At 42.8% G+C, this 26,252-nt stretch overlaps 1 protein-coding gene across 3 annotated transcripts; it reads right to left on the bottom strand.

The window, feature by feature from the left end:
• Positions 1-1,867: 1,867 nt before the first annotated feature.
• Positions 1,868-25,148, bottom strand: RNPEP (arginyl aminopeptidase). 3 transcript variants are annotated; one of them, XM_074222367.1, is made up of 11 exons: positions 24,688-25,148; positions 22,540-22,680; positions 22,073-22,221; positions 17,039-17,155; positions 12,829-13,064; positions 11,932-12,045; positions 10,192-10,304; positions 9,905-10,013; positions 8,727-8,951; positions 3,380-3,522; positions 1,868-2,323 (listed from the first exon to the last, which is right to left on the bottom strand). In XM_074222367.1, exons 1-11 carry the CDS (start codon positions 25,129-25,131, stop codon positions 2,162-2,164), a joined length of 1,953 nt encoding a protein of 650 aa, XP_074078468.1. In that variant the 5' UTR covers positions 25,132-25,148; the 3' UTR covers positions 1,868-2,161. The 3 variants fall into 3 exon arrangements, with proteins under 3 accessions (XP_074078468.1, XP_074078469.1, XP_074078470.1); XM_074222368.1 differs by lacking the exon at positions 24,688-25,148 and adding an exon at positions 23,835-24,275; XM_074222369.1 differs by lacking the exons at positions 22,540-22,680; positions 24,688-25,148 and having other exon boundaries at positions 17,001-17,155; positions 22,073-22,164.
• Between the last annotated feature and the right edge of the window lie 1,104 nt (positions 25,149-26,252).

Below are 26,252 nucleotides of genomic sequence, written 5' to 3'. Positions count from 1 at the left end.
AAGTTTAGCTCAAAAACAAACAAAAAAAAAGAAGTTTAGCTCATTTTCCACCAGTATGAAGTCCAAACACCTTTGGCCTATCATGGTCTCATATCCTCTGGAATTAGTCATGTTTTTCTCTCTAAGGAGGAAGGATAGAGGGAGGTTAAAACCAGAAACTGTCCTTGTGGGACCTCAGGCAGCCTTATCAACTCTTCTCCTAGACCCACTCCAACCCAAGAAAGGGTCTGAGGAAGGGCTGAAACAGCTAGGATGGAAATCAGGCAGGGTGACATGGTGAACAATGGTGGGACTTGCCCTTATTCCAGTAAAGCTGGACAGATGCTGGACTGGTTCTGTGGGTTTATGTATTTCTGCCATGGCACACCTTGTGAATCTGCTGCTAAAATCAGTGAGGTCATTGGTCATCTTGGCAGTTCTCAGGTGGGGGTAGCAGGGACAGGGTGGGGGGGAATACTTAGGTTCTGCTGGTGCTGGTTCAAGTTCTCATTGTCATACTAGAGCAGTACTTCATGGTGGGCTATCAGACCTAGGAGACACCTTCACCAAAGATCCTCTCTCCTCTGATATGAGCCTGTGCCCTGTGACCCCAGGGGTCAGCTCCCACCACTTGTGGGTTCTGTGAACAATCCATTTCCAATGAAAATAGACCTTCATTGATTTTTTTGGTTACTTCATTCCATAACCTTGACATTCTCAGTCCCTCCTTATAGTAACTAATCAGAAGGAAAATCTTGTGTTCCACCTCTATCACCATCTCTCCCATCCGCCTCTTTCAATTCATACAGCTTTAGGATAGGTTGCCATCACTTCTCCCCTCATCACTACAACTGCCTGCTAGCTTCTCTGTTTCTCTCCAGCCTCATTACACATTGCTCTTCCTTCCCACATTCTGTGATCTGTGGTCTCCATCTCCCTACTCTGGGCTTCTACAATGGGATCAAATGCAATTAGAACATACTCGCACCTTATTCAGAGATCTCTCTTCCTTCAAGATACAGCTCCAGCACTGTCTTCCAATTCTTAACCTGAACTTGCTTTTAATACTTTGATAACTATACTTCAATATAATTGGTTTCTTTGTGATCCTATGTAGTTTACTTTATGCATTTAAAAACATTCCAAGTAAAGGTCCATAGGTTTGCCCAGACTGCCATAGGGGGGTCCATCACACAAAAAAATGTGGACTGCAAATTGGTTTAGAGCCTCCCTTTTCCAGTATCACATTTCACCTATCCAACTTATCAGGCTTCACCATCTAAAGAGTAGGGACTTGGCATCCTCAAGTTCTAGTAGAGTACCCTAGCAGACATTTAATGTTTACCTGAATATTCCAGTCCCTACTACCTGAACCCCATTTATAATCACAGTAGAAGTCCTAGTAACCTGGAAAGTCCCAATGCTGTGGTCACAGCTGTGATGGAACTGTAGATGTGTGCAGCCAAGATGAACAGAATGAGACTATGCCTCATTCAGGTGGGTCATTAAGCCAAAGCAAGTTGTTGCAATGGACAGAACTTTAGATCTAGAGTCAGAAGACCTGAATTCAAGTCGAGTTGCAGACACTAGTTGTTTGACTGAGAAAGTAAGATTACCTGCCTCAGTTTCTACAATATCTGCCTTCCAGGGTTATGAGGATCAAATGAATGTTTGTCAAGTGCTTAGCAGTGCTTGGTGAACAGCAGGTACTTCATAGTTTATTGGACCTTTGTATTTATGGCATCTACACAATATCCACATGCACTTGGCTGCAAGTTTCATTGCTTATATCCTTTTTCACATGCATGTTTGGGCTTCCCTATCTCCCTATAATATTAAGTTTAGGACAACATACACACTCTCCCCTGGCCAAACAGCAACTTCCATATTTTTCATCTAAAACTTTTATTTAAAATATTGAACCTGAATAATAATCAAGCTGCCATCCCTTTGCACAGCACCTGAAGAGTCAGCAACAACCTCTTTTCTTCCTATGTCAAACCAAGATGAAATGGAAATGCCTTCTAGCCCAGTCAACGCCAAAGGTCTACTGACCCGCTGAAAGCTGTGGGGAGACTCCCTGGTCCAGAATTCGGCTTTCAGGGAAGGTCCCCATGCAGAGCTGAGGCTCTTCTCCAAGTCCATGATGCCTAAAGGAGGTTAAGGACCCCAGCGTGGGGCTCTAACTCTTCTTCTTCGATTCCAAAATCTGCTTGACATAATTGACAACATTGCTGTGGAGCTGGGGGGCGGTGGTAGAGAATGTCTCTTTGGCTAGGAGGCGGGCTGCCTCACTGCCACTCATCATGGCATGGTACAGCGGGAGGGTATACTTCTGTTTTCCCTGTAGTGAGCAGAAACATGACCCAAGGAGTCAGACTTTCTATATCTCTTAGCCCTCCAACCTCACCTTCCTGTACTTCCTCATGCCCTGTTGACTGATGTCCTGTCCCAAGAGACAAATGTACACTATGCAGGAAATAAGAGCCTTAGGAAGAGGAGCTCTCCCTAGCTTGCTGGCTGGCAGGTTATCTAGTTCTAGCATTCTCTATGGTTCTACCAATCCAAGTTAAAGTATTAACAAGAAGACACACCAAGAGGGGTAAGGGAGGATGGAACAGATACATCAGAACTCTACTTCTGGATTGTTTTCTATTGAGTTGGTAGTCAGATATTGAAGAATCCATGAAATAAAATTGATTCTCTTTAATGTCTGGTTTTAATAAAGTGGGAAAATATTTACAAGTCAAGCATACCTTTCATTTATCCTAAACAAGGGAATAACTAAAACATAACAATAAAATCCTGAGTCAATGAGTCCATCCCCCTAGGTCCACACAAACATCCAGTTCCCTGGCTTGGTTGGATAAACAGGGAATCAATCTGAAGACTAATACTCCAAGATCCCTGGGCTTTCACCCCTGGGGTCTTGTCATATGATGGTCTTGTCCCTAGTCTTAGATGACCTCTAGTTGCTGTTTCCCCCTAGGAAGTGGAGACCTATAATTTCAATGTTATCTTTTGGTCTTTAGCTCTCTTCTTTGGAGCTCCCCTGTGGGTGGCCCACAATTTGTCTTCCTTCCTGGTCATAAGTCCTGACCATTTCCCCCCCTAGTCTTTACTAACTGATTTGCAAGGAGCCACAGGAGGAGTTCATAAACTCCCTTCTTTCTTTTTTGGAAACTTCCCAAGTTTTATTTAATAATAGCTATGGTTACTCAGTAATAAATGCTATTAATAAGCAATGCTCTTCAGAGCATCTTCTTTTAAAGGAAGGCTACAGATCTAGTCCAACTAGACTAATCAGACTCTAACTCTACATTTTAAGGTTAACTACAGGATTGCCCCCACACAAGTTTGAGCAACTGGAGCAGAGAAGGCCACTAAAGGACTCACTCACTTGACTTTGCAAGAAATCCTGTACTTTCTTGAAATCCTGCTGGTGGTCATTTTTGATGATGATTTGGCTCCAGCGTAGACGCAGCTCTGCATTTCGGGCATTTGAGATTTTGGGGTATGTGTCTCCCATTTCTTTCACATTCCCTAGAAAGATAAAGGGGGATGTGAGAATTGTCAACCACCCAAGATGTAAGCTCTGAAAATCTGCAAAGAAAGTTCTCCAAAGATATCTTTTGGAGCTGATAACAGGTCTTCTAAGAAAGTACTTTGAGTCAAACTGAGTGAGTCATTAACATAGCCATTTGATTGTGTAGATCCCTTAATCAAAGGCAATACTTCCTTTTTTTGTCTCTCATATTCAATTTCATTGAGAGGCACCAAGTTTGGTAGAGGTACAAAACTGAAAATGAAAAAGACCTGTCTTTAATAAGCTTATCTTCTATTCATTTGGGGTGGGGAGGACAGATTTGCACAGATAAATAAAAAGATAAATTTGAGAAGCAAAGAGAATTAACATCTTAGGGCTTTGAGCAGACAAGTGAACTGAATAATTCAGAGGCGAAGGATTCCAAAATGCAGAGATGAGAAATAAATATGAGACAGGAGAGAGAGGGCCGGCTAGGTGGTTAAAGCAGATTTTATTTATTTTTGAGTTTTACGGATAAAGCAGATAAAGCACTGGCCTTGGAGTCAGGAGTACCTGGGTTCAAATCTGGTCTCAGACACTTAATAATTACCTAGCTGTGTGGCCTTGGGCAAGCCACTTAACCCCATTTGCCTTGCAAAAACCTAAAAAAGACAAGAGAGAGAGAGAGAAAAGACAGGAAATGATGTGCTAGGTAGTTTTTGGCAACTAAGTCCAAGAACTTTGCATCCTCAGATTGCCCTTGTAGCTATGGGAAGAGAGAGGAATGAGAGAAGACTGAGTCCTCTATTTGCTTGGCAGCTACTGTTAAGGACCAAGAAAAGAGTTATTGCCACCAAAATTCTTGATACCCTCAAATATTCAACATTAGGAAACCAAAGTGATTTCATTAACAGAAATGGCATTAAAGAAGATGCATTTTTTCCTACTCCCTTGTTGTACTTAAAGAAGCACAGGATCTTTTCATCTGACTTGACTTGGAAACCACTATATCCCTCTAATAGAATGAGTCCCTTGAGAGAAGAGATTATCATATATTTCTATTTGAATCCCTTTAACAAAGTACTAGGAACATAGGAAGAGCTTAGTATATTCTATTTCATTCATCCATTCATGAAGAACAGCTTGTGCAAAGATAGATGTGGAAGATGGACTATGGAGTGCATGAAGGAGAATCATTTGTAATCAATCTGGGAAGGAAGATGGAGCCAGACTGTGGAAGACCTAAATGCTAAAGTGAGGAGTCTGTACTTCATCCTAGAGACAACAGTAAACTACTCAAGCTTTTTTGTACAGTGAAATAACATGATCAGATTCTTATCTTAGTACTATCAGTTTTGAAACAATATTAAGGATGACTAAGAAAAGAGAAGGGATGAAAATAAGAATGATTAGTAGGCTAATCTAATAGTGTAGTCAAGGAGTTGACTAGGAGTAGTAATCATTTAACTGGAACAAAGAGGATAGATGCTGAAGATATAGAGGCAGATTAACAAGACTGGCAATTGAGGGCAGCTAGGTGGCACAGTGGATAAAGCACTGGCCCTGGAGTCAGGAGTACCTGGGTTCAAATCCAGTCTCAAATACTTAATAATTACCTAGCTGTGTGGCCTTGGGCAAGCCACTTAACCCCATTTGCCTTGCAAAAACCTAAAAACAATAACAAAAACAAAAAAAACAAGACTGGCAATTGGATATGGGTGAGAGTATACATATATATATATATATACACACACACACACACACACACACACACACACACACACACACACATATGAAGATGAAGGAAAGGAAAGGTCACAGTGAAAATTAAAATTTCAAGAAATGGATGACTAAGAATGGCTGTTGACCTAAAAAGAATAACTCAAAGATGGAATGGTAGGTTTAGTGGAGAAAGATGATGGAATGCTTTGGGCACAGGAATCTTGAGACATCAATAGGACATCCTGGCATTAGTGTGTAGTAAGAAGCTGGTGATATAGGACAAGACTTCAGGAAAGAGATCAGAGATCTGTGAAGGTTTGACTGTTAAATCCAAGGGATCTTATGAGATCACTGAGAAAATATATGTAGAGAAAATGACTCAGAACTGGAAGGAAACTGAAAAGGAGTGGTCATATGGGCAGAAAAGAGTTAAATTAAAAGTACAGTGTCCAGAAGATAAAAGATAGCAGCAACATGTGGGTAATGATCAACCTTGATGGACTTGCTCATTCCATCAGTGCAACAATCAGGGACAATTCTGACATGTCTGCAATGGAGAATACCACCTGTATCCAGAGAAAGAATTGTGGAGTTTGAACAAAGACCAAAAACTATTACCTTTAACCTAGGAAAAAACCTGTTATTTTATTATGTAATTTTGCTGTCTCTTATACTTTATTTTTCTTCCTTAAGGATATGATTTCTCTCTCATCATATTCAACTTAGATCAATGTATACCATGGAAACAATGTAAAGACTAACAGACTATCTTCTGTGGGGGTGGGGGGAGGGAAGCAAGATTAGGGGAAAAATTGTTAAAACTCAAAAATAAATAAAATCTTTCTTTAAAAAAAAAGAAAAAAGAGCACAAGGGGGAGTCAGTGGTCCACCATGTCAAAAGATCAAATAGAGTGAGTATTGATTTTGTAGTTAAAAAATCACTGATAAGTTTGGAAAGAGAAGCTTTAGTCAAATGGTACAATATTGATACCATATTGAAAAGTCTAGAGAAGAGAGTGGGAAGTAAAGAAAAGGAGGCAACAAGAGGACTTTTCCAAGTAATTTGTGAATATAAGAGGTAGTACAACTCAAGGGGATGGCAAGATTTATTTTTTAAGTTTAGGGAAGAGCTGTGTGTGTTTGTAGACAGCAAAAAGGAACTAAATGAAAAAATATAGATCAAAGATCAAAAGGACAAGCTCCCAGAGGGGATGGAAAGGAATGGGAAACAAAGGATTGGGAAAGGAAGGGCACAAGGATAAGGGTTAAAAGAGACTAGAGCAAAGAAGATAAGATTTAGATATAGCACAGGGGAGATAAAGGAGTTCATGGTAGATGGCCATTATTTTTAAAGTAGGTGATATTTTTCTGTTGATAGAAAATAGGAAAGAAGAGCTTTGGAACAATCACTGTCAGAGGTGTAATAGAGAATTAATCAGAGAATAAAAGGGTTACTGTGCAGTAGTGAGAGCCCATTTGAGATTTGTCAACAAAAATCTAAAGTGGACCTAAACACACAGTTGTGTGACTTGTCCAGATGGTTTCACTGGCATTTGAAAAGAAACTGGAAAATGGATGATTGGGGAAATAACCCAGGGCTGATATCTGGTTAATGTATGAGCAGTGACAAGACCAAGAAGGGAAGCTATTCAATAGCAGAAGTTAATGGATAGTTCTAATGGTCAAACATATAGTTAAGACTGTGAAGGGAAGAAAAGTCAGGTTACAGCGGGGATTCGTTGGAATAACAAGGAGAGGTGTAAGGAATAGAAATCATGGTGAGAATGAAGACAAAGTTTAAGAAGAATGAGAGAGAGTAAGAGATGGAACAGGACATTAAAATAAAAAAAAAAAGAATTTCAAAGTCCAAAAGAGGTAGTAGTAATGGTAAGATAAGTGATAGGAAAAGTGAAGATGTGTCCATCTCTAAGGACTGAAATGAAAACTTAGGGCATGGGAATTGAGGAAACTGATACCTTGAGAGATAAGAGTATTAAAGGGATGCTAATATATATATATATTAGTAAGATGACAAGGATTGGAGTTGAGAACACTGGGAGTCAGGTACTGATTTCTTTAACAAATGAAGGAGACAGAGACTCCAAAGACAGACCTAAACCAGGTGATATAGATGGAATGAATCTTGAGCCAGAGTTTTTCAGTAATGATTTCTATTTCTGGAAAAAAGTTTCAGGCATGTGAGAAAGACCATATTGAGAGTAGCCATGAAGACAAACAAGGAGGATAGTTCATTAATACTGAGGACTATATAGAGCACAATCAAACAGGATGGCAGAGGAGTATGCTGACAGTGGAGAGATAGAGCTGAGATTGATGAGGATAAAGAAATATAAGGAGGAGCTGGAAAAGGAGGACCAGACAACAACAAATTTTGAGACACATGAAAAAAATGGACTGAAACTTGTGGTTGGAAAAACAACCAGTTGACTGGGAAACCTAACTTCTAGTGTCCTTTAATGACTAAGTGTGGCATCACAGTGGCGTGGCATTAGCTTCCAAGGCTGATCACTCCAAAATCAAGGGAGCTCTCTGATAGGCATCTGGGGCAGTAAATAACTGGTATTCTGGTCCCCATGCCATACTGAACTCATTACTTATCTATAAACTATAGCCTCTTTCCAAGATGATGGAGAATGAGGCATACTCACAAGATACTCTGTATATGGACAAACACTTAGTACCTAATCTCTAAATCATCAGAAGCACAGATCTTCTTGTACCATTAAAGTGTGAAGCTTGGGATTTGACAGATCTACTCAGAATTTCAGATGGCTATGACTCCTTTTGGTAAAGACCTTCTACTGACTTTGACAGCTGGGTCACAACCAAATATTCTAGCCTTGACTTTTATATAAGTTCACCAAATTCTTTTGAATCTAACTTTCAACCAAGTAAATCAAATTCTCTGCTACATTTAAGTTAACTTTGTTACTCGGCATACTCTCTCTGTACCTGTCAAATTCAAAGTCTTTGCAAAAGCCACTCATTTGATCTGATGTTTTAAATCACTTTTTTTTTTGGCAAGGCAAATGGGGTTAAGTGGCTTGCCCAAGGCCATACAGCTAGGTAACTATTAAGTGTCTGAGACCGGATTTGAAGCCAGGTACTCCTGACTCCAAGGCCGGTGCTTTATCCACTATGCCACCTAGCCACCCCCAGTACGCCTCCTAGCTGCCCCCCTAAATCACTCTTTACTTCAAAATTGCTTAAAAAAACAAAAACCTACTTCTATACAACCTTAGCTTTATACCACTTGCAAACTTAGCATTTATGTATTTGTATCATGTGAATTTTTTATGTTTTTTGGTAAGTACTTGTGTCCAATTGCCAGGTGTTGTGAATTGATTACACACACACACACACACACACACACACACACACACACACAAACACGACATGTCCTTTCTCAGGGTCTCTCTGCATTAGTAAGCACTGTGGTGACTCGTGGAGACCCAACACTCGTTTTCCTGGGTCTTACCAGAAGGTAGAGGAGATTTCTGTAGGATCTTATCCAGGAAGTATACCAGCTGGTAGGTCTTCCAGGTAGAGATATCCACAGCAGCTATAGCTCCTAAGTCCAACTTCTCAGCAGCCCAAAGCTGGGCCAACTCCTCAGCAGGCTTCATAAGTGAGTCACCAGGGGAGAGGTCAGGAAGGTAAGGGGGCCATCCTGGTGTGTTCAGCCATTTATCAAATTCAAAGCCTGGATGGCAGAGGTTAACAAGAGGGTCGCAGTCATTCCTTTAAAATTAAGAGCAACCACCCCCTCTTCTTTCCAACCCCAGGCCTCACATTTCAGTCTGTCCCAAACTTTCAATTCATCAGCTCTTTTAGAGCCAGCAGAGTAACTGCACAGCCCTCTTCTACTCTCTTTCATGCAATCTTGAATCAGAATTTATGATGCCCTCTGAATTCAGAGGACTTTGCTTTGAAGGAGCATTTGATGCTACTTCCCAGTAATTAAGTATCCCTGGACCCTTATTTCCCTCCACCCAGGCTCCTCTGTAGTCTCAGCATCCTGAAATGTGGGGCCTCATACCTGACTAGCAGTTGTGGGACCTGACCAAACTGGTAGAAGGAGAAAATGGAAATGCTTTCCTCTAGCACAATTCCAGATCATTAAAGTCCTCCCTGTACTTGGGGGGAGATTGTGGGGGGGGGGGAGACAATGATTATATTTTTAATGATCAGAAATTTCAATCATGATGGCACAGCCTCCATTCTTTCCTGTGAAGGTACAGACAATTTCCAGGTGAGTCACTGTAGACCTTGGGATGTCCTTTTACTCAGAAGCTGTCGTATGAACCAGTTTCCTTTCAACTTAAAGGGTCAAAATTACTGTCAAGAGACACAGATACTGAAGCCTTAGCATGAACATCAGAAACAAGGCACTTTCACAGTGCCCAGGTACATGTGAATAGAAGGAACAGAGAATGAGACCAAGAGAAATGAAATGTGAAGCACCCTGGGTCCTAGCCCAAAATGGCTTCAAAGGAGGCCATTAGAGCCCAAGTAAAGTTCTGGGGTTTTATTCTCCAAAGGGCCATGTGTTAGCTAACTTTTACTCATTTACTTTTTCCTGGTTTTCCCAAATGAAAACAATAATTCTCTTTCCCTGTCCTGGTTCCCTCAGGGCTTTATGGGCCAGAGTCTCACCTGGTATAGAATCTACTCTCTTCTTCTTCAGTTCAGGAAAATATTCCAAGTAGAATTCTAGGAAATCATCAGCCAAGATGCTTTGGAATTTAAATTCATTGACATAGGCCTGTAAGAAGGGAAATGTCTGGTCAGTTAGGCTTATCAGATCCCCTAGGAAGTAGTCACCAGATGTGTCTACCAGATGTGTCCACCCGATCAGCTTCTTCCCTCTCTAACTTCTCTACTCAAGCTGCCCCATCTACATGCTCCTCTTTCTTCTTTTCTCCATTAGGGGTTAACTATACCTTAAGGAAGTTGTCAAACTTGTCCTGGTCTCCCACCAGGTGAGCCAAGTAAGAGACAAAGCAGAACCCTTTCTCATATGGGGTTTCATTGTAGGTATCATCAGGATCAACACCTGGCAGAAGAGAGTGTACCCAAGGCTTCAGTTTTGTATAACCATAATCCCTCAATGTAATGCTCTATTCTCCAAACCAAGATGATTAAAATACAGTTCCTCCTACAGAGAATAAACAAGAGCTTTCCCAGACCATCTACTTCAGTCCATCCCAATTCATTAAAGAAGTTTTTTGTTTTTTATTTTAGTTTTTTTGCAAGGCTATGGGGTTAAGTGGCTTGCCCAAGGTCACACAGCTAAGTAATTATTAAGTGTCTGAAGCTGGATTTGAACCCAGGTACTCCTGACTCCAGGGCCGGTGCTCTATCTACTGTGCCACCTAGCTGCCCCTAAAGAAGAGTTCTTAAAGATCTGCTGTCCATGAGCTTAAAAAAAAACCCCACCATTCTGCTAAATTGATTTCAAGATAACTTTTTTTTTTTTAGGATTTTGCAAGGCAAATGGGGTTAAGTAGCTTGCCCAAGGCCACACAGCTAGGTCATTATTAAGTGTCAGAAATTTGAACCCAGGTACTCCTGACTCCAGGGCTGGTGCTTCATCCACTGCACCACCTAGCTGCCCCCAAGATAACTTTTTAATACTCATGTATTACTTCATGCTTTAAAAATTATTCTAAGAGGCCTATGTCTCAAAAAAGGTTATAAGAAAGGTTACAGTTTCAAATAAATTCTTCAGACCATTAACTTTGGGAACCCTAATGAATAGGGTTCTTCCTCTACAGAAACTTTTTTTTTTTTTAGGTTTTTGCAAGGCAAATGGGGTTAAGTGGCTTGCCCAAGGCCACATGGCTAGGTAATTATTAAGTGTCTGAGACCGGATTTGAACTCATGTACTCCTGACACCAGGGCCAGTGCTTTATCCACTGCACCACCTAGCTGCACCCCCTCCACAGAAACTTGCAGGTTTCCTCATACATTGTAAAATTATTTTCTAGAGATGAGCAAGGATTTTATTAACTCTTGGAAAGTGGCAAAAAAACATCACTCCCTACTTTTTTCTTTTGTTTTATGAATACTTTTTTTAAAGCTTTTTTTGCAAGGCAATGGGGTTAAAGTGACTTGCCCATGGTCACACAGCTAAGCAATTAAGTGTCTGAGGGTGGATTCAAACTCAAGTCTTCTTGACTCCAAGGCCAGTGCTCTATCCACTGTGCCACCTAGCTGCCCCTCACTGTCTACCTTTAAGTAGTACACTGAGTTTGCAAAACAAGTCAGAATCAAATATGCCCTGTCCTTGCCCATTATTTCAGGAAGGTTTCCCCATCTTTCTTAACAGTCCAGACCTCTTCTCCACAGCCTCATCCAGTGCTCCTCTCTGGCCCCCAGTGTCTCTTTGTGACGTTTCTAATAAATCAGGTCCTGGAGGCACAACTTCCTTTACTTTAGACTTTATATCCAAAGCACTTTGTAGAAGGGTTTAGCAATACACTAATGTTTGATGAATGTTTTTACTTTCATCCATTCATTTGGCTGAAATGGCTCAGAGACAGTCCTCCTAGAGGCAGGTATTGCATTATTTTGTTTTCGGAGGCTCCCTGCTCCCTCCTCTGGAGAAGTACATTACAAAGGCTGGGCTGCTAGCCCAGATCCATCCCTAAGGTATTACCCAGAGGCGCCTTCTCTCTGACCTGGCTCAATCTTCACCCGTAGCTTATTCAGCGGGTGATCCTCTCCTGTGATATCCATATGCTGCCGAAGGAGTGCCCTACCTGTGGCAGCTTCTAGGCAGGTGTAAGCAGAACCTGGAGGAAAAAAATAAAAATGCTGCTATTTCTGCACTGTAGGAAATTCTGCAGCCTTCTTGAAGCTGTGAGTAGGGCAGTGGTCAGCTGTCTACCTCCTTGGAACTGCAGGCACTTGGTCTTCATGCTTAAAGAAACTGGAGGTCTGGTCACTCCTGACTTCTCTCCCCTCCAATTTTCTTCTTGACAAAGTATTACTATTTTTAAAGGAATATTTTTCTCTATGTTCATAGGTAGAAACTTAAGGGATTCTACTTGTCCAATTCTGGCACTAAGAACCTACCACTCTAAAATTTCTCCCTAAGGATCTGTCCTTCCTTCAGATTTCAGAAATGCTATTCCTATGACCCAGTCACGAAATTAACTGGCTCTACACATTCTTGTGTTACATGGCCCAAGGATTCCAAGGAATACTGATTCAACTAAGCCCCAATTGGTCCCCTGAAAAATGCAAGCATGTGACTCCAGCTTCTTTTCTAGGAAATCTTCCTTGAACACCCTCGGTTTAATGAGATTTCTCTCTTAAATTTTCTGGAAGCAATTTGTCTAGAACTGTCCCTCTAATGTTCTATCTAGTTGAATAAATGTGGCATCTGTTGTCCCCAAACAATTCTAAACTTCTTATGGGGAAAGACTGACTCCACTTATTTCCTTTTTTTCCCTAGCACAATGTCTTCTACATGGTAAGTATATACTAAGTGTGTGTTAGAATTTTATAAAAATCACTCTTGTTTTTGTTAGCCTCAAAGGCTGATCAAACATAGCATTAGGAGGTTGGCTCACCAAAGAGGATGGTAGAGATTCTCCTTTGGGCATACATAGTAAAACCTTCATTCAGCCAGAATTCGCCCCAGTTGGCATTGGTGACCAGATTTCCAAACCAGCTGTGAGAGATCTCATGGATGATTACATCTGCCAAGGAACGGTCACCAGCCAATAGACATGGAGTAACAAAAGTCAGGCAGGGGTTCTCCATGCCCCCAAAGGGGAAAGAAGGAGGCATGAAGAGCAAGTCATATCTGTAAAAAGAAAAGAAAGGTTACAGAGAGGTCTTGGCTCTTGGCTGTGTTTCCTTTTGTTGTGAAGTTCATTATGTTCCAAAACACAATGTGACCTAGCCCTTGAATATATAAAATATGATCAAATAAATACAGAACTAGGATTGAGTCTATAAAGTTTGGATTCTTCTCCTGGATGTGAAGTCCTTGAATTTTTCCTTAGAAAAGTTGGCCTTTTGGGGGGGGGGAGGTGGAGCCAAGATGGCAACAAGAGCGGATCTTGTCTTAGGCGCTCTCTCATAAATCTTCCAAACTAAGGACTTTAACTAAATTTTTGAGAGACAGAACCCAGGGAGGCAGTTCTACTCAAGGTAATCTGGAAAAGAGCAGAAAGGCTCTGTTCCCCGGGGTTGGGAGGGGTGGCCCACCAGAGGGGTGACCCAAAAGAATGAAAGAACTTCAGCCTCCCAGAGGCAGCCCCAGGGCCCTGGGAGCCACCACAGCAGCTGGGGAGTATCCTGAGCTACACCCCAGAGAGCACCAGGCACAAATTGGGAAAACAGGGGGGGACCTCTGCCAGAGCAAGCACATGAAGCCCAGCCCTCAGGGAACACAGCAAGCAGTTTGGCCACTGCAGCCCAGATCCAGGAAACAGAAGCAGGCCGAGCCGGTAAGCAGGAGCCTCCAGGGCATGAGCCCATTGAGCTGAGAGAGCCCAGTGAAGAGAGAGAGAGACTGTAGAGCTCTGACCACATTTAGATCCTGATTGCAGTCTAGGCCCCCACATAGAACAGCAGGCCCCCGCCATCCCTGCCTCAGCCCCATAGCAGAGGGGGGGGTGCATATGGTCATTCACAGACCAGGAGGGAAGACAGAGGCTCACACACTGAGACCCTTGTGGGAGTGTCCCAAAAGCTCAGGAAGCACCCCAAAAACAAGCTTAGGCTGGGAAAATGAGCAAGCAGAGAAAAAAAGAGGAATACCATTGAGAAATATTTTGCATATGATCCCAAGAAGGATCAATATACTCAGTCTGAAGATGAGGAAACACAAGCCCCTGCATCTAAAGACTCCAAGAAAAACAGAAATTGGGCTCAGGCTATGACAGAGCTCAAAAAAGACTTTGAAAATCAAATGAGGGAGATAGAAGAAAAACTGGGAAAAGAAATGAGAGAGATGCAGGAAAAACATGAAAATGAAGTCAGCAGCCTAGTCAAGGAAATCCAAAAAAATGCTGAAGAAAATAGCATGCTAAAAACCAGCTTAGGTCAAATGGATAACAGTTCAAAAAGTTATGGAGGAGAAGAAGGCTTGAAAAAGCAAAATTGGCCAGATGGAAAAAGAGAAAAGAAAGCTCTCTGAAGAAAACAAATCCTTCAAAGAATAGAACTCAGGGAGATTGATGAATTTCCAAGAAATCAGGACTCATTACTTCAAAACCAAAAAAATGAAAAATTAGAAGAAAATGTGAAATATCTCACTGAGAAAACAACTGATATGGAAAACAGATTTAGGAAAGATAATTTGAAAATTATTGCAATACCCAAAAGTCATGATCAGGAAAAGAGCCTTGACATCATTTTCAAAGAATTACTACAGGAAAATTGCCCTGATATTGTAGAAGCAGAGGGCAAAATAGAAATGGAGAGAATGCACCAATCCCCACAAGAAAGAGATCCCAAAAAACTAACCCCTAGGAATATTATAGCCAAGTTCCAGAACCCCCAAGTCAAAGAGAAAATATTACAAGCAGCCAGAAGGACACAATTCAAATATCATGGAGCTGCAGTCAGGATCACACAGGATTTAGCAGCAACTACATTGGAAGCTCGTAGGGATTGGAATATAATATACTGGAAGGCAAAAGAGCTTGGAATGTAACTGAGAATCAACTACCCAGCAAAATTGAATGTCCTCTTCCAGGGAAAAAGATGGACTTTCAATGAACCAGGGGAATTTCAAATGTTCCTGTTGGAATGGCCAGAGCTGAACAGAAGGTTTGATCTTCAAATACAGGACTCAGGTGAAGCTTAGAGATTGGAGGAGAAGGGGAAAATATGAGGGACTTGATGATGAACTGCATGTATTTCTGCATAGAAAAATGATACTGATAATACTCATATGAACCTTCTCAGTTAATAGAGCAGGTAGAAGGAGCTTTTAAAGTTGAAGCACAGGAGAAAGCTGAATTTGAAGATAAAATATGGTGTAAAAATGGAGTCAATAGAAAAAAGGGAAATGTAATGGGAGAAAGAAAAAGGAAAGGGGGAATAGGCCAAGATATTTCATATAAGATTTTTCTTTTCTTTATTACAATGAGCTATTGCAATGCTATGGAAGAGGGGAAGACAAGGGGGAATGAGGGAATCTTTGCTCTCATCAGAGGTGGCTAGGAGAGGAAACGACATACATACTCAATGGGGTATAGACATCTGGAGTAAGAAGAAGGCGGGGGACAGGGGGAAGGGGGGATGTGAATGAAGGAGGAGAGGATGGACTATGGAGGGAGAGTGGTCAGATATAACACATTTTCCTTTTTTACTTCTTGCAAGGGGCTGAGATTAGATGACCTGTCCGGGACTATAGGGCCAGGTGGATGCTGGGCCTAAGGGGTAGTATGGGGGCTCAGCGCCTCTTGGCCGCAGGACCAGGGATCTGTCTGCTGTGCCACTCAGCTACCCTACAGCAGAGTCAGAGTGAAAGGAGAGAGAAAATATAGTACATGCTAGTGGAGAAATAAAGGAGGGAGTTGCAATCAGTAATGGCAATGATGAAAAAATATGGAAGTAACTTTTACAATGGACTTATCATAAAGAATGTGATCCACCCGCAACAGAGTTGTTGGTATTGGAACAAAGACTGAAGCACATTTTTTATTACTACTGCTACTACTACTACTATTATTATTATTATTACTTGGGGGGGTGCAGGGCAAATGGGTCTGGGTGGCCTGCCTGGGGCTGCATAGCAGGGTGATCGTTGGGTGTCTGAGGCTGGATTTGGACCTGGGTGCTCCTGGCTCAAGGGCCAATGCTCTGTCCGCCACCCAGCCACCCCTACTATTATTACTATTTTTTTTTTATTTTGGGTCTTTTTTTCCCTTTTTTTTGGTTTTTGCAGGGCAGTGGGGTTGGGGTGGCTTCCATGTCACACGTCTGGGTGATTGTTGGGTGTATGGGGCCAGATTATGGGCTCAGGTGCTCCTGGCTCCAGGGCTGGTGCTCCATCCATTGTGCCACCTGGCCATACCTACAATTATTACTATTATTTTTTTAATTTTAATTTCTCTCCCCTTTACTTTATCTCTCAAGCAAGTCTATATTTTTGGGGGGGAAGGGGTATTTTGTTTACTCTTAAATAAGAATATTTTATTAATGTATAAAAAAAATTTGTACAAAATGAAAATAAATAAATATTAAATATTAAAAAGGGGGGGGGCGGCTAGGTGGCGCAATAAATAGAGCACCAGCCTTGGAGTCAGGAGTACCTGGGTTCAAATCCAACCTCAGACACTTAATAATTACCTAGCCATGTGGCCTTGGGCAAGCCACTTAACTTCATTGCCTTGAAAAATCTAAAAAAATAAAAAAAAAAATTAAAATTTAAAAAAAAGTCGGCCTTTTCCTTTACTGGACATTTTATTCATCTCACTGGGGAAAAGTTGCTGTTCAGTTCCCTTCCAATTTCAAGGCAGGATGTGGATGTTAGGAATCAATACGTCTCTTTCAGGCAGACTTGGGTTTTTAAGGCCAAATCCACTATCACCCTAATTAACGGGTTGTTTTTTTTTGAAGATCCAGAGGTAAAAATAGAGTTTGAACTGACACTGACATTTTCTTCAAATAGAGAGAGAGAGAGGACAAGGCAAGACCAAAGATGAAGGCTTGAGGGATTAGAGAACAAAGAGAAGAAACAAGAATGTTTATCAAGATCATGGGTAAAGAGGGTACACTCAGCTTGAAACAAACGATGTTAGAGCCAATGGAACACTGCACCTTCCCCAAACATAGGGTCCAAAAAGTTTTTCTCCGGTTGCCAGAAATTCTTCTATCACACCATTGTATTCTTCTTTGGCAGCTTGGATCAAGCATGGCTCAGCCCACACGCGACTCCTATTGAGAGAAAAGCAGACAGGTCAGGGTTGGCAAGGCAGCTTCATTTGAAGGCCCCTGTAGATCAGGGCTACAATTCAGTTGTCAGTGACTGTAAGAGGATGAAGGGGCTCCCAGAATAGGCCAGAGACATCACCAGAAGCTGGGTGGCAGGGAAGCCAGCAGAGCATAACATAGGGCCCAAGACTGCCACCAAGGCACAAAACAGCCTCAGAGGTGCAAAGAGGTCCTGAATCCACGGGGCCCAATTCAGAAAGGCCTAGGAAGACTTGTTCATGGGGCCAGGAAAGGTGTTCAATACATAGCATGGCTACTCATCAAGATCACAATTCTGAATTGAAGAAGGGTGGAAGACAGGAAGGGGCAAGGACAGAAGCAAAACTAGGGAGCCGACAAGATGACCTCATTTGTTCCTCTCCAAAGTATTGTGGCATCAAGAAAGAAGACCCCTAGTACACCATCAGTTAATTTTCAAATGTTTCCCTAAAAACTGGCTTCAGGATTTGAAGGCTCCAGGGTACCTTTTCCCCAAACAGGTTATAGTTTAGGAAATAAGTTCAGGGATTCAAGTTGTAGACAAATGCTTAACCAATAGAAATTATTCTGTGGATTACCAGATTACTAGTTTAGTTTATATATGTTCCACAAACCAACCCTATGGTACTTTAGGTTGTCCACAGTTACTTGAGGGTCTGAAAGAATCTGGAACAGAGACTGAACAAGGCACTTCCAAGACAGAGGACTAGACATTTGTGCGCCTGCCATATATTCCTGTCTCTAGAGCATAGTTTCCTAACATTAAAATTATGAACATTTATAGTTTGCTGCCAGACCCCAAAGTATCCCTCATTGCATCTCAGGCCCTAAGCCTGACTAGGACAAGACCACACACACTCAAATAGATCTTGGATTCAACTTCTTAATCCCCTACCCTACTTCAACTTCATTTTTTAATCAATTTTTTTTGCAAGGTTTTGAGTTTTACATTTTTCTCCTTCCCTCCCCTCTCCCCAGACATAAACCAGTCTGATATAGGCTCTACATTTACAATTATGCTAAACATAGTGAGAAGAATCACATCAAAATTGAATTAAACATTAGAGAGAAAAAAATGGCGTAATATACATAAGGGGCAGCTAGGGGTTCAATGGATAGAACACTGGCCCTGGAGTCAGGAGGGCTGGAGTTCAAATCTGGCCTCAGACACTTAACTACCTAGCTATATGACTTTGGGCAAGATACTTAACCCCACTGCCTTGCAAAAACAAAAATATTAATTAAAATTAATTTTTAAAAATTGAAGACAACAAAAGTTGGTCTTCATTTAAACTCCACAGTTCCTTCTCTGCATATGGATGGTAGTTTTCATTTTAAGTCTTTTAAAATTGATTACTGAACTGCTGAAGTGAGAACAAATTCATTGAAGTTGATCATCACCCAATATTGCTGTTAATGTGTATAATGTTCTTCTGGTTCTGCTCATTTCATTCAGTATTAATTCATGTCTTTCCAGGCATTTCTGAAATCCTATCCCTCATGGTATTTTTTTAATAGAACAAGTGTTCTATCTCTCTCTCACACACACACATGCATGCACACGTGCACGCATGCACACACACACACACACATACACGTCACAATTTGTTATTCCCCAAATAATGAGCATTCCCTCAATTTCTAATTCTTTACCACTACAGAAAGAGCTGCTATGAATATTTTTGTACATGTGGGACTTTTACCCTTTTTATGCTCTCTTCTGGATACAGACCTAATAATATTGCTGAATCAAAGGGTATGCACATTTTTAATTACCCTTTGGGCTTAATTCCAAATTGCTCTCTGGAAAGACTGGATCAGTTCACAACTCCACCAAAAATGCATTTGTGTTTCAGTTTTCCCACATTGCCTACAACATTGACCATTTTTCTTTCGAATCATATTGGTCAATCTGAGAGGTGCTGAGGTGGTACCTCAGAGACTCAACATTCACTTTTTATAAAATTTTGAGTTCCAAATGTTTACTCCCTCCATCACTCCTCTAGCTTATACATATGCAATCATGTTAAACAATTTCTACATCAGTCATGTTGTGAAAGATACATAACAAAAGAAAAAATCAGAGAAACAACAAAGTGAAAACAGTGTGCTTCGATGGCAGTCGGATGCCACAGTCCTTTCTCTGGACATAGAGAACATTCTCCAAAATGAGTCATCTGAAATCGTCTTGAATCACATCCTCCTGAGAAGAGCCGATCTAGCATAGTTGCTACAATGTTACTGTTAAGTATCTGAATCCCTTCTAACCACGCAAGTTATCTCTTCATCCATGACTGCCCATCCTACAGGGAACCCTTCTCCATGTCCTGTCATAAGTTCAACACAGAGTCCACGTGACATGCTGGGGAGCCTTGCAACCTTTCTCTTGACATTTCAGGTGTGAAAGTGAAGCACTTCAGTAACCCTACCATCATCCTTCTTTCTTGTATGACCAAACCATCTTTTCTTATCATAAAATTTTTTATTAACATCTTTTATTCCTTTTCTTTGGGGTTTCTCATGGTTATAGGGGATTGCAGCCTCTACCAGAGGCCTTCTCTATTGCCTTTTATGTAATAAATATTAATATGTATAAATGTTAAATGTAATAAAAGTTAATAAATGCTTGTTGAATTTTTTAAAAACATATATTCCTGATCAAAGGATTTTTTTTAAAAGCTATTGTGAGGAATGGAATGTGTCCTTTAGACTTGGAGAGAAGTACTTGTCCTGTCTTCTTCATGCTCCCTGAGGCAAGGTAGCATTGTAGTAGGATGATTCTCTTTAATTTCAAATAATAGAAAGTTCTCTAGGGAAGTTTAAGGTTTTGTCTACTTTTTAATGTATAATTCTGTCCCCCTCCCCTTGCAGATGGTAAGTATCTGATCTCTCAACTAGGTGGGGTCATTACCAGAATGGCCTTCACCACAGGTTAATAGTAAATCCCAGAGAATAAAATCCCAACAACAAAACCATGTAGTTTAAAAAAAATTCTAGTCTTAACAACATCATCTAAAATGAGCACTTATACAAACACACTTTACATAAATGAAAAATGGAATTGTACATGAACTTGCAAATTCCTATTATGTGACACTTGCTTTTCTTTTTTAAAAGCACAGGCTAAGCATGGGCAGCTAGGTGGCAAAGAGAATAGAATATTGGCCCTGGTGTCAGGAGGGCCTGAGTTCAAATCGGACTTAAGAATTACCAAGCGACCTTAGGCAAGTCACTTAAGCCCCATTGCTTTGCCAAAAAAAAAAAAAAGGATAGGTTAAATCCAACATGTAACTTGCAAAACTATCTTGTTAAAAAAAAACTCACTCAATGATCCTCTTTTTTTTCTTTCTTTGGTTTTTTTTGCCACTTTCTTCTCTGTCCAAACTAATCCCCATTTGGGGGGAAACCATCCAAAAGTCTTCTAACAAATATGCATACTTAATGCTTGCTGAATTAAACTGTTCTCAGGACATTTTCTTCAATATCAGGTTTCAGGGGCAGCTAGGTGGCACAGTGAATAGAGCACTGGCCTTGGAGTCAGGAGTACCTGGGTTCAAATCCGACCTGACACTTGATAATTACCTAGCCCTGTGGCCTTGGGCAAGCCACTTAACCCCATTGCCTTGAAAAATCTAAAAAAAAAAAATATCAGGTTTCAAAAAATTGGGATAATCTAGTCAAATTGGATCACAAGTGATTTATCATGATGTCCTACTTTGTCAGGGGTTTCTCTCTTTGGGCAAAAGGCACATGCAACTCAAAAAATCCTGGCAGAAAGTCTCATTTGAATCATCCTTAGGAGATTATCTGTGGCCATGAAACCAAAGTATCTAGCCCAAAAAGAAGAGAATTTCCCATACCAATGTAGGGGAAAGCTGGGTTATCTCTACTAGCTAAACTGGATTCTATAATGGTAATATTATTTATTACACATATAAAAATCATCATAAGCAAAGAAGTAGTGAATCAAAGGTTGTTTTGATGGAGGATGGGGGAAGAAGAAAAAGGAGTGATTTCCTTCCAAATAACCTAAGTATAAAGTCTCTGAACTGACTCACACCCACCTCATTCTTTAATTACCAGGTTTAATGACTATTGCAAAGATGGACTTCCAAAAGGGTGGAGCAGACTACTTTTCTAGATAGAGAGGATTCTGAGCTTGAGCTTGGTTAGGAGCCCCTATTTATCATTCCAGCCCAGGAACTGAGATTTGGGCAACATCTTATCAGACTGGGGTTTGAAACTGACAGTGCCAAGTCCACCTAAGAAAACCCTCCCTCAGAGGAGCTAGAAGCTAAGGTCCAAGGAAGGAAAGAATTACAGCTAGGAAGACAGTTATTCTATCACCCAGCTTTTGCTTCTTTCTATTTAGAGGGGAAATGGGGGAAAAAAATGTAACCAGTAAAATCTGGACTCTTGCCTTTAGTTCTTTTCATAGAAACTTTATATATTTTATACTACCATTTGAATGAAACCATGAAGAGAAACCTTTGGTAGAGAGCTTGAGTCCATGTCTAATTTTTCTCTTTAGCTCTCTACAAAAAGCAAAATGACTCAAATGAATTAGTATACAAGTCATCTCCTCCAAAATTACTCAGAATTAAAGTAGTTCAATCTTGCCAAATTGTTACTCCAAATTTTTAGCTGAGGTACTCACTTGCCCACTTACTAGCATGGGCAGTGTATTTTCAAATCCAAATATTAATGGAGTTACAGGAAGAGTACACTTAGAAGGAACACAGTTCTGGAGGTTTTCCTGCTATAGAAAGAAGATCCCACATTGTTCCAAAAAACTATCTGGATGGGGTCTACCAGTTACCTACCCATTTAGGTGCTTCCCTGTGACAGTTCAACCTTGCCCATATAGTCTCGGTTACCTACCTAGGTCCAACTTCAGCGGAAACCAGATCTCCAACAGCCAAAGCTACCAGGTAGGAGGGGATAGGCTGACACATTTGGAAAAAGAACTTATTTGGGCCTTGCTTTTCCCATGTGGTGGCACTCATCACTGCTGTAAAGCCATCTGGCACCTGGCAAGAAAAAAAGACTGAGATTCAACTTCAGAGTATGGAAATTAACTCAGAATGAGGTGGGATTTGGGGGCTAAAGTTCTGAGACTGATATGTGAGGCTCACATATAACTTTGTTAGAAAGATGCCTCTAACACCGCTCCCTGACCCCCCCCCCACAAGCATACCACAGGATTTGGGAACAGTACTGAAGGTTTTAATGAGAACCTCTGGTTGGCAGAAGTTACATTATCCACTCAATATTAGAGCTGATCAATTTAAATATGATGCTGCTATTCTGAAATCATGCTATTCTAATCCTAATAATAGATGTCTTACCTCAATGAGGGCAGAATATTTGCTTTTCACTGCCGGAGTGTCGAAGCAGGGGAAGAAAGCTCGGTTGAGGACGGCCTGACCCTGGGTATAGACAAAAGGCTTCTTCTTCCCGGCTGTTTGCTCTGGAGTCAGCCAGCAAACCTGAGAGAGCGAACAGATTTAAGGAAGGTTTAAATGGGGCACTTTGCTGCCAGAAGGTCAAGCAGGAAGAATACTAGAGAAAAGGAATTAGTTGGCATTGGAGGCTTCTGGCAATCATCAAAATTTCAATGCTAATCAGTCTGATCAGATTAAGAACATTTCTTACAAGTAGATTAGAAGAGGCAGATAGGTGGCACAGTAGGCCCTGGAGTCAGGAAGATCTGAGTTCAAATCTGTCCTCAGACACTTAATTCCTGTGTGACCTTGGGTAAGTCACTTAACCCCTAGCCTTGCCCCCCCCAATTTCCATATTAATCATATTGTGAAAGAGGAACAAAAGGGGAAAAACCTTGAAAGGAAAAAAAAGAAAATATAAAACCAAGTAGATTAGAAAAGAGAGTATCAGGAACAATGAGAGTCAATAATCCAGTGTTCAATAAACCAGATAATTTAAATTACTTAGGAAGTAATCTGCAGACAGTAGGCTTAAACCCACATTGTGCCTCATATTTCATAATACACTTAAAATGAACACAAGATATTAAGATCATATTACAAAAAATAAGTGAGACATCATCTATTGCTCACAGTGTTGGGATAGAATTACTGAAAATAAAACAACTTTAATTTCATGAAACAAAAGCTTCTGTACTGACAAAATTATAGCACCTAGGGCAGCTAGGTGGCACAGTGGATAAAGCACCGGCCCTGGAGTCAGGAGTACTTGGGTTCAAATCCGGCCTCAGACACTTAATAATTACCTAGTTATGTGGCCTTGGGCAAGCCACTTAACCCCAAAAACCTAAAAAAAAGTTATAGCATCTAGAATAAGAAAGGAAGTGGCTGAATGGGGAAAAAGTTTTCATTATCAAAGCAATCTAATTAAGGTTTGATATCCAAGATATCAACAACCATTCTTAAATAGATTAAGTGGTCAAATGATATGAACAAATAGTTCTCAAGACATTATAGTTGCTAGAAGCTCTGGGATTTGTCCTGGTGATGAAATATTTGGAAATAAAGGCTACAGAAACCTAGAATCTCATACTTGGGAAGCATCTTAGAAGATGCCTACCCATATCTGAACTTATTAAACATCCTAAGTGATCATAGAAACTTCATTCAGATACCTCTAGTGAGTTAGAACTCATTACCTGTCCAATACAGAATAATTTTTCTTTTGTGGGCATAGGTAACTGGTTGCTTATTCCTTTCTCTAGGTCTTTCACATTTACATCAACCAAAAAGAATCAATTCTCTTTTATCTATAGCAAAAAACCGGGCTGAATTAGAGGAAATCTAAGATAGAGGTTAATATAGCTCCACCCCAGGAACAGAGAAATAGTGACAGAACAAGAGATGGATGCGAGAGGTCAAGGTTTGAGGAAGTGGCGAACAACGGGAAAAGCCTTGGACTAAGAGAAAGAGCAAGACGGGCAAAAAGTGTGAAGTCAAAAAGGGGAAGCGTCAGGCACGAAGGCACAAAAGGGAGGCAGGCGGGTGCGAGGGCTTCTAGCCCGGCCGAGGCTGCGAGGCTTGACCGGAGGCGGCACAGTCCCGGGAGGCCGGCCCGGCCTGTCCCCCAGGCTCTTGGCAGCCACCTTTGAAGAGCTTTTCAGGAAGCCGGGGCCGGGGCGGACATCACCCGGGCCTCGGACCCCGGCCCGGGGCTCCTCCGCTGCCCCAGCGGGGCGCTGCTGGGGGAGGGGCGCCCGGAAGGCCTCTCCCAACGGTCTCCTGGGCGGACGTTGGGGCCGCGGGGGTCCGGCCGGAGGGGGAGCGGGGCCGGGGCCGCGGGGTCCGGGCGGAGGGGGAGCGAGGCCGCGGGGTCCGGCGGAGCGGGGCCGCGGGGTCCGGCGGAGCGGGCAGCGGGGCCGGGGCCGGGCCCAGGAGGAGGGGGAGCGGGGCCGTGAGGGCAGCGGGGCCGGGGCCGGGCCCAGGAGGAGGGGGAGCGGGACCCGGCGGAGCGGGCAGCGGGGCCGGGGCCGGGGCCGGGGCCGCACTCACCCCGGGGCCCTCGCCGACGCGGTAGCTGAGCAGCAGCTGGAAGCGCTCCCCGGGCCGGCAGGGCTGCGGGAAGGCCAGGCTCAGCGCCTGGCCGTAGGGCGCGAAGGGGCGCGTGCGGAAGGGCAGCGGCTCCTCGGTCGGCTCCCCGGAGCCCGGCCGCTCCCGCCGCAGCGCCGCCGCCGTCACCTCGAGGCACGGGTGCGAGTCCAGGTGCAGCTCGCCGGCGCCGTCGGGGCCCAGGCAGCGCAGCTCCAGCGCCGCCGTGCCGCGGAGGCCGCGGCTGCCGGGGCCCGGGCCCGGGGGCCCGAACTCCACCCGCAGCGCCAGGTGCAGGTGCAGCAGCTCGAAGGAGCGGAAGTTGGAGGCCGAGGCCACGTCGGGGGCCCCGGCCGAGTGCAGGGGCCGCCGCGCCGCGCAGCCGGGCTCGGGGCCGCCGCCCGCCATGGCCGCCGCCCGCCTCTCCCGCCGCAGCGCTCCGCGCGGCCGCCGCGCCCCGCCCCTGGGCGTGGCCGCGCCCCGCCCCCCGCCGCGGGAAGGCCCCCACGCCCGGCTTCTCTCCAGTCCTTTCCAAATCACCCGCCCCCCCCCCCCTCGCCGACCCTTCTGGCCAAAATCAGCCTCCCGTGCTCGTGACCTTGACCCCGTGTCTCCCAGCAGATGGACCCTTTGATGATTCCGTTTCTCTCCCTGCCGCCACTCTCTCTCTGTACCCCAGCCATTGCTCCTTGCGGCTTATAAACACCTCAGGCGTCTCCGGTAGCATTTCAAAGCCCTGCCTGGTTATCATACTTCTTAGGGCAAAGTCCTAGAAAAACGTGTCCACAGCCACTGCCTGCCCCTCTCATCTCCCACTCCTCTAATGGCTGTCTACCTCAACTTTCTTTTTTTGCTTTTTCAAATCTGAAAATAATTTTATTTTATTTGTTACAAGTGTTCAGGCAAGTTTCAAGGAGAGCGGTGACTAAGAATTTGGTGGCCACAGGGTAAAGGACTCAGAGTCAGCACACGGCTGACCCTCCCCTCATTTCTCCTATGTGAATAGGAGAGAGAAAAGGTGGGTGGTGGTAGTGGAGGAGGAAATGGCCAGGACCATCTCAGTTTGGCAGAGGGGTGGAGTGGCAAATCTACCTCAACTTTCAAAAGAAATCTAAAACTACCAGTGATGACGTTTGTCCTTCATTTTTTTTAGGTTTTTTTTGCAAGGCAAACGGGGGTTTAGGTGGCTTGCTCAAGGCCACTCAGCTAGGTAATTATTTTTTTTTTAGGTTTTTTATTTTGCAAGGCAATGGGATTAAGTGGCTTGCCCAAGGCCACACAGCTAGGTAATTATCAAGTGTCTGAGGCGGGATTTGAACCCAGGTACTCCTCACTCCAGGGCTGGTGCTTTATCCACTTCACCACCTAGCCTCGCCCTAGGTAATTATTATTAAGTGTCTGAGGCTGGATTTGGACTCAGGTACTCAGAACTCCAGGGCCGGTGCTCTACCCACTGTGCCACCTAGCTGCCCCGATGTCCTTCATTTTCAAAGAAGATCGACATCAGGGAGGTGATGCCATGACAACAC

This window comes from Macrotis lagotis, chromosome 2 (assembly GCF_037893015.1).
Source record: "Macrotis lagotis isolate mMagLag1 chromosome 2, bilby.v1.9.chrom.fasta, whole genome shotgun sequence".
NCBI lineage: Eukaryota > Metazoa > Chordata > Mammalia > Peramelemorphia > Peramelidae > Macrotis > Macrotis lagotis.
This window is presented reverse-complemented; position numbering and strand designations above follow the sequence as displayed.

Coding starts and splice junctions, on each gene's coding strand:
- RNPEP (XM_074222367.1), bottom strand. CDS start 25,131: ATGGCGGGCGGCGGCCCCGAGCCCGGCTGCGCGGCGCGGCGGCCCCTG. Junction 10,305..11,931: donor ACGGGTGAAGATTGAGCCAG/GTCAGAGAGAAG, acceptor CTCTTCTGCCAG/GTGTTGATCCTGATGATACC. Junction 8,952..9,904: donor GAGAGTAGATTCTATACCAG/GTGAGACTCTGG, acceptor TCTGCCATCCAG/GCTTTGAATTTGATAAATGG.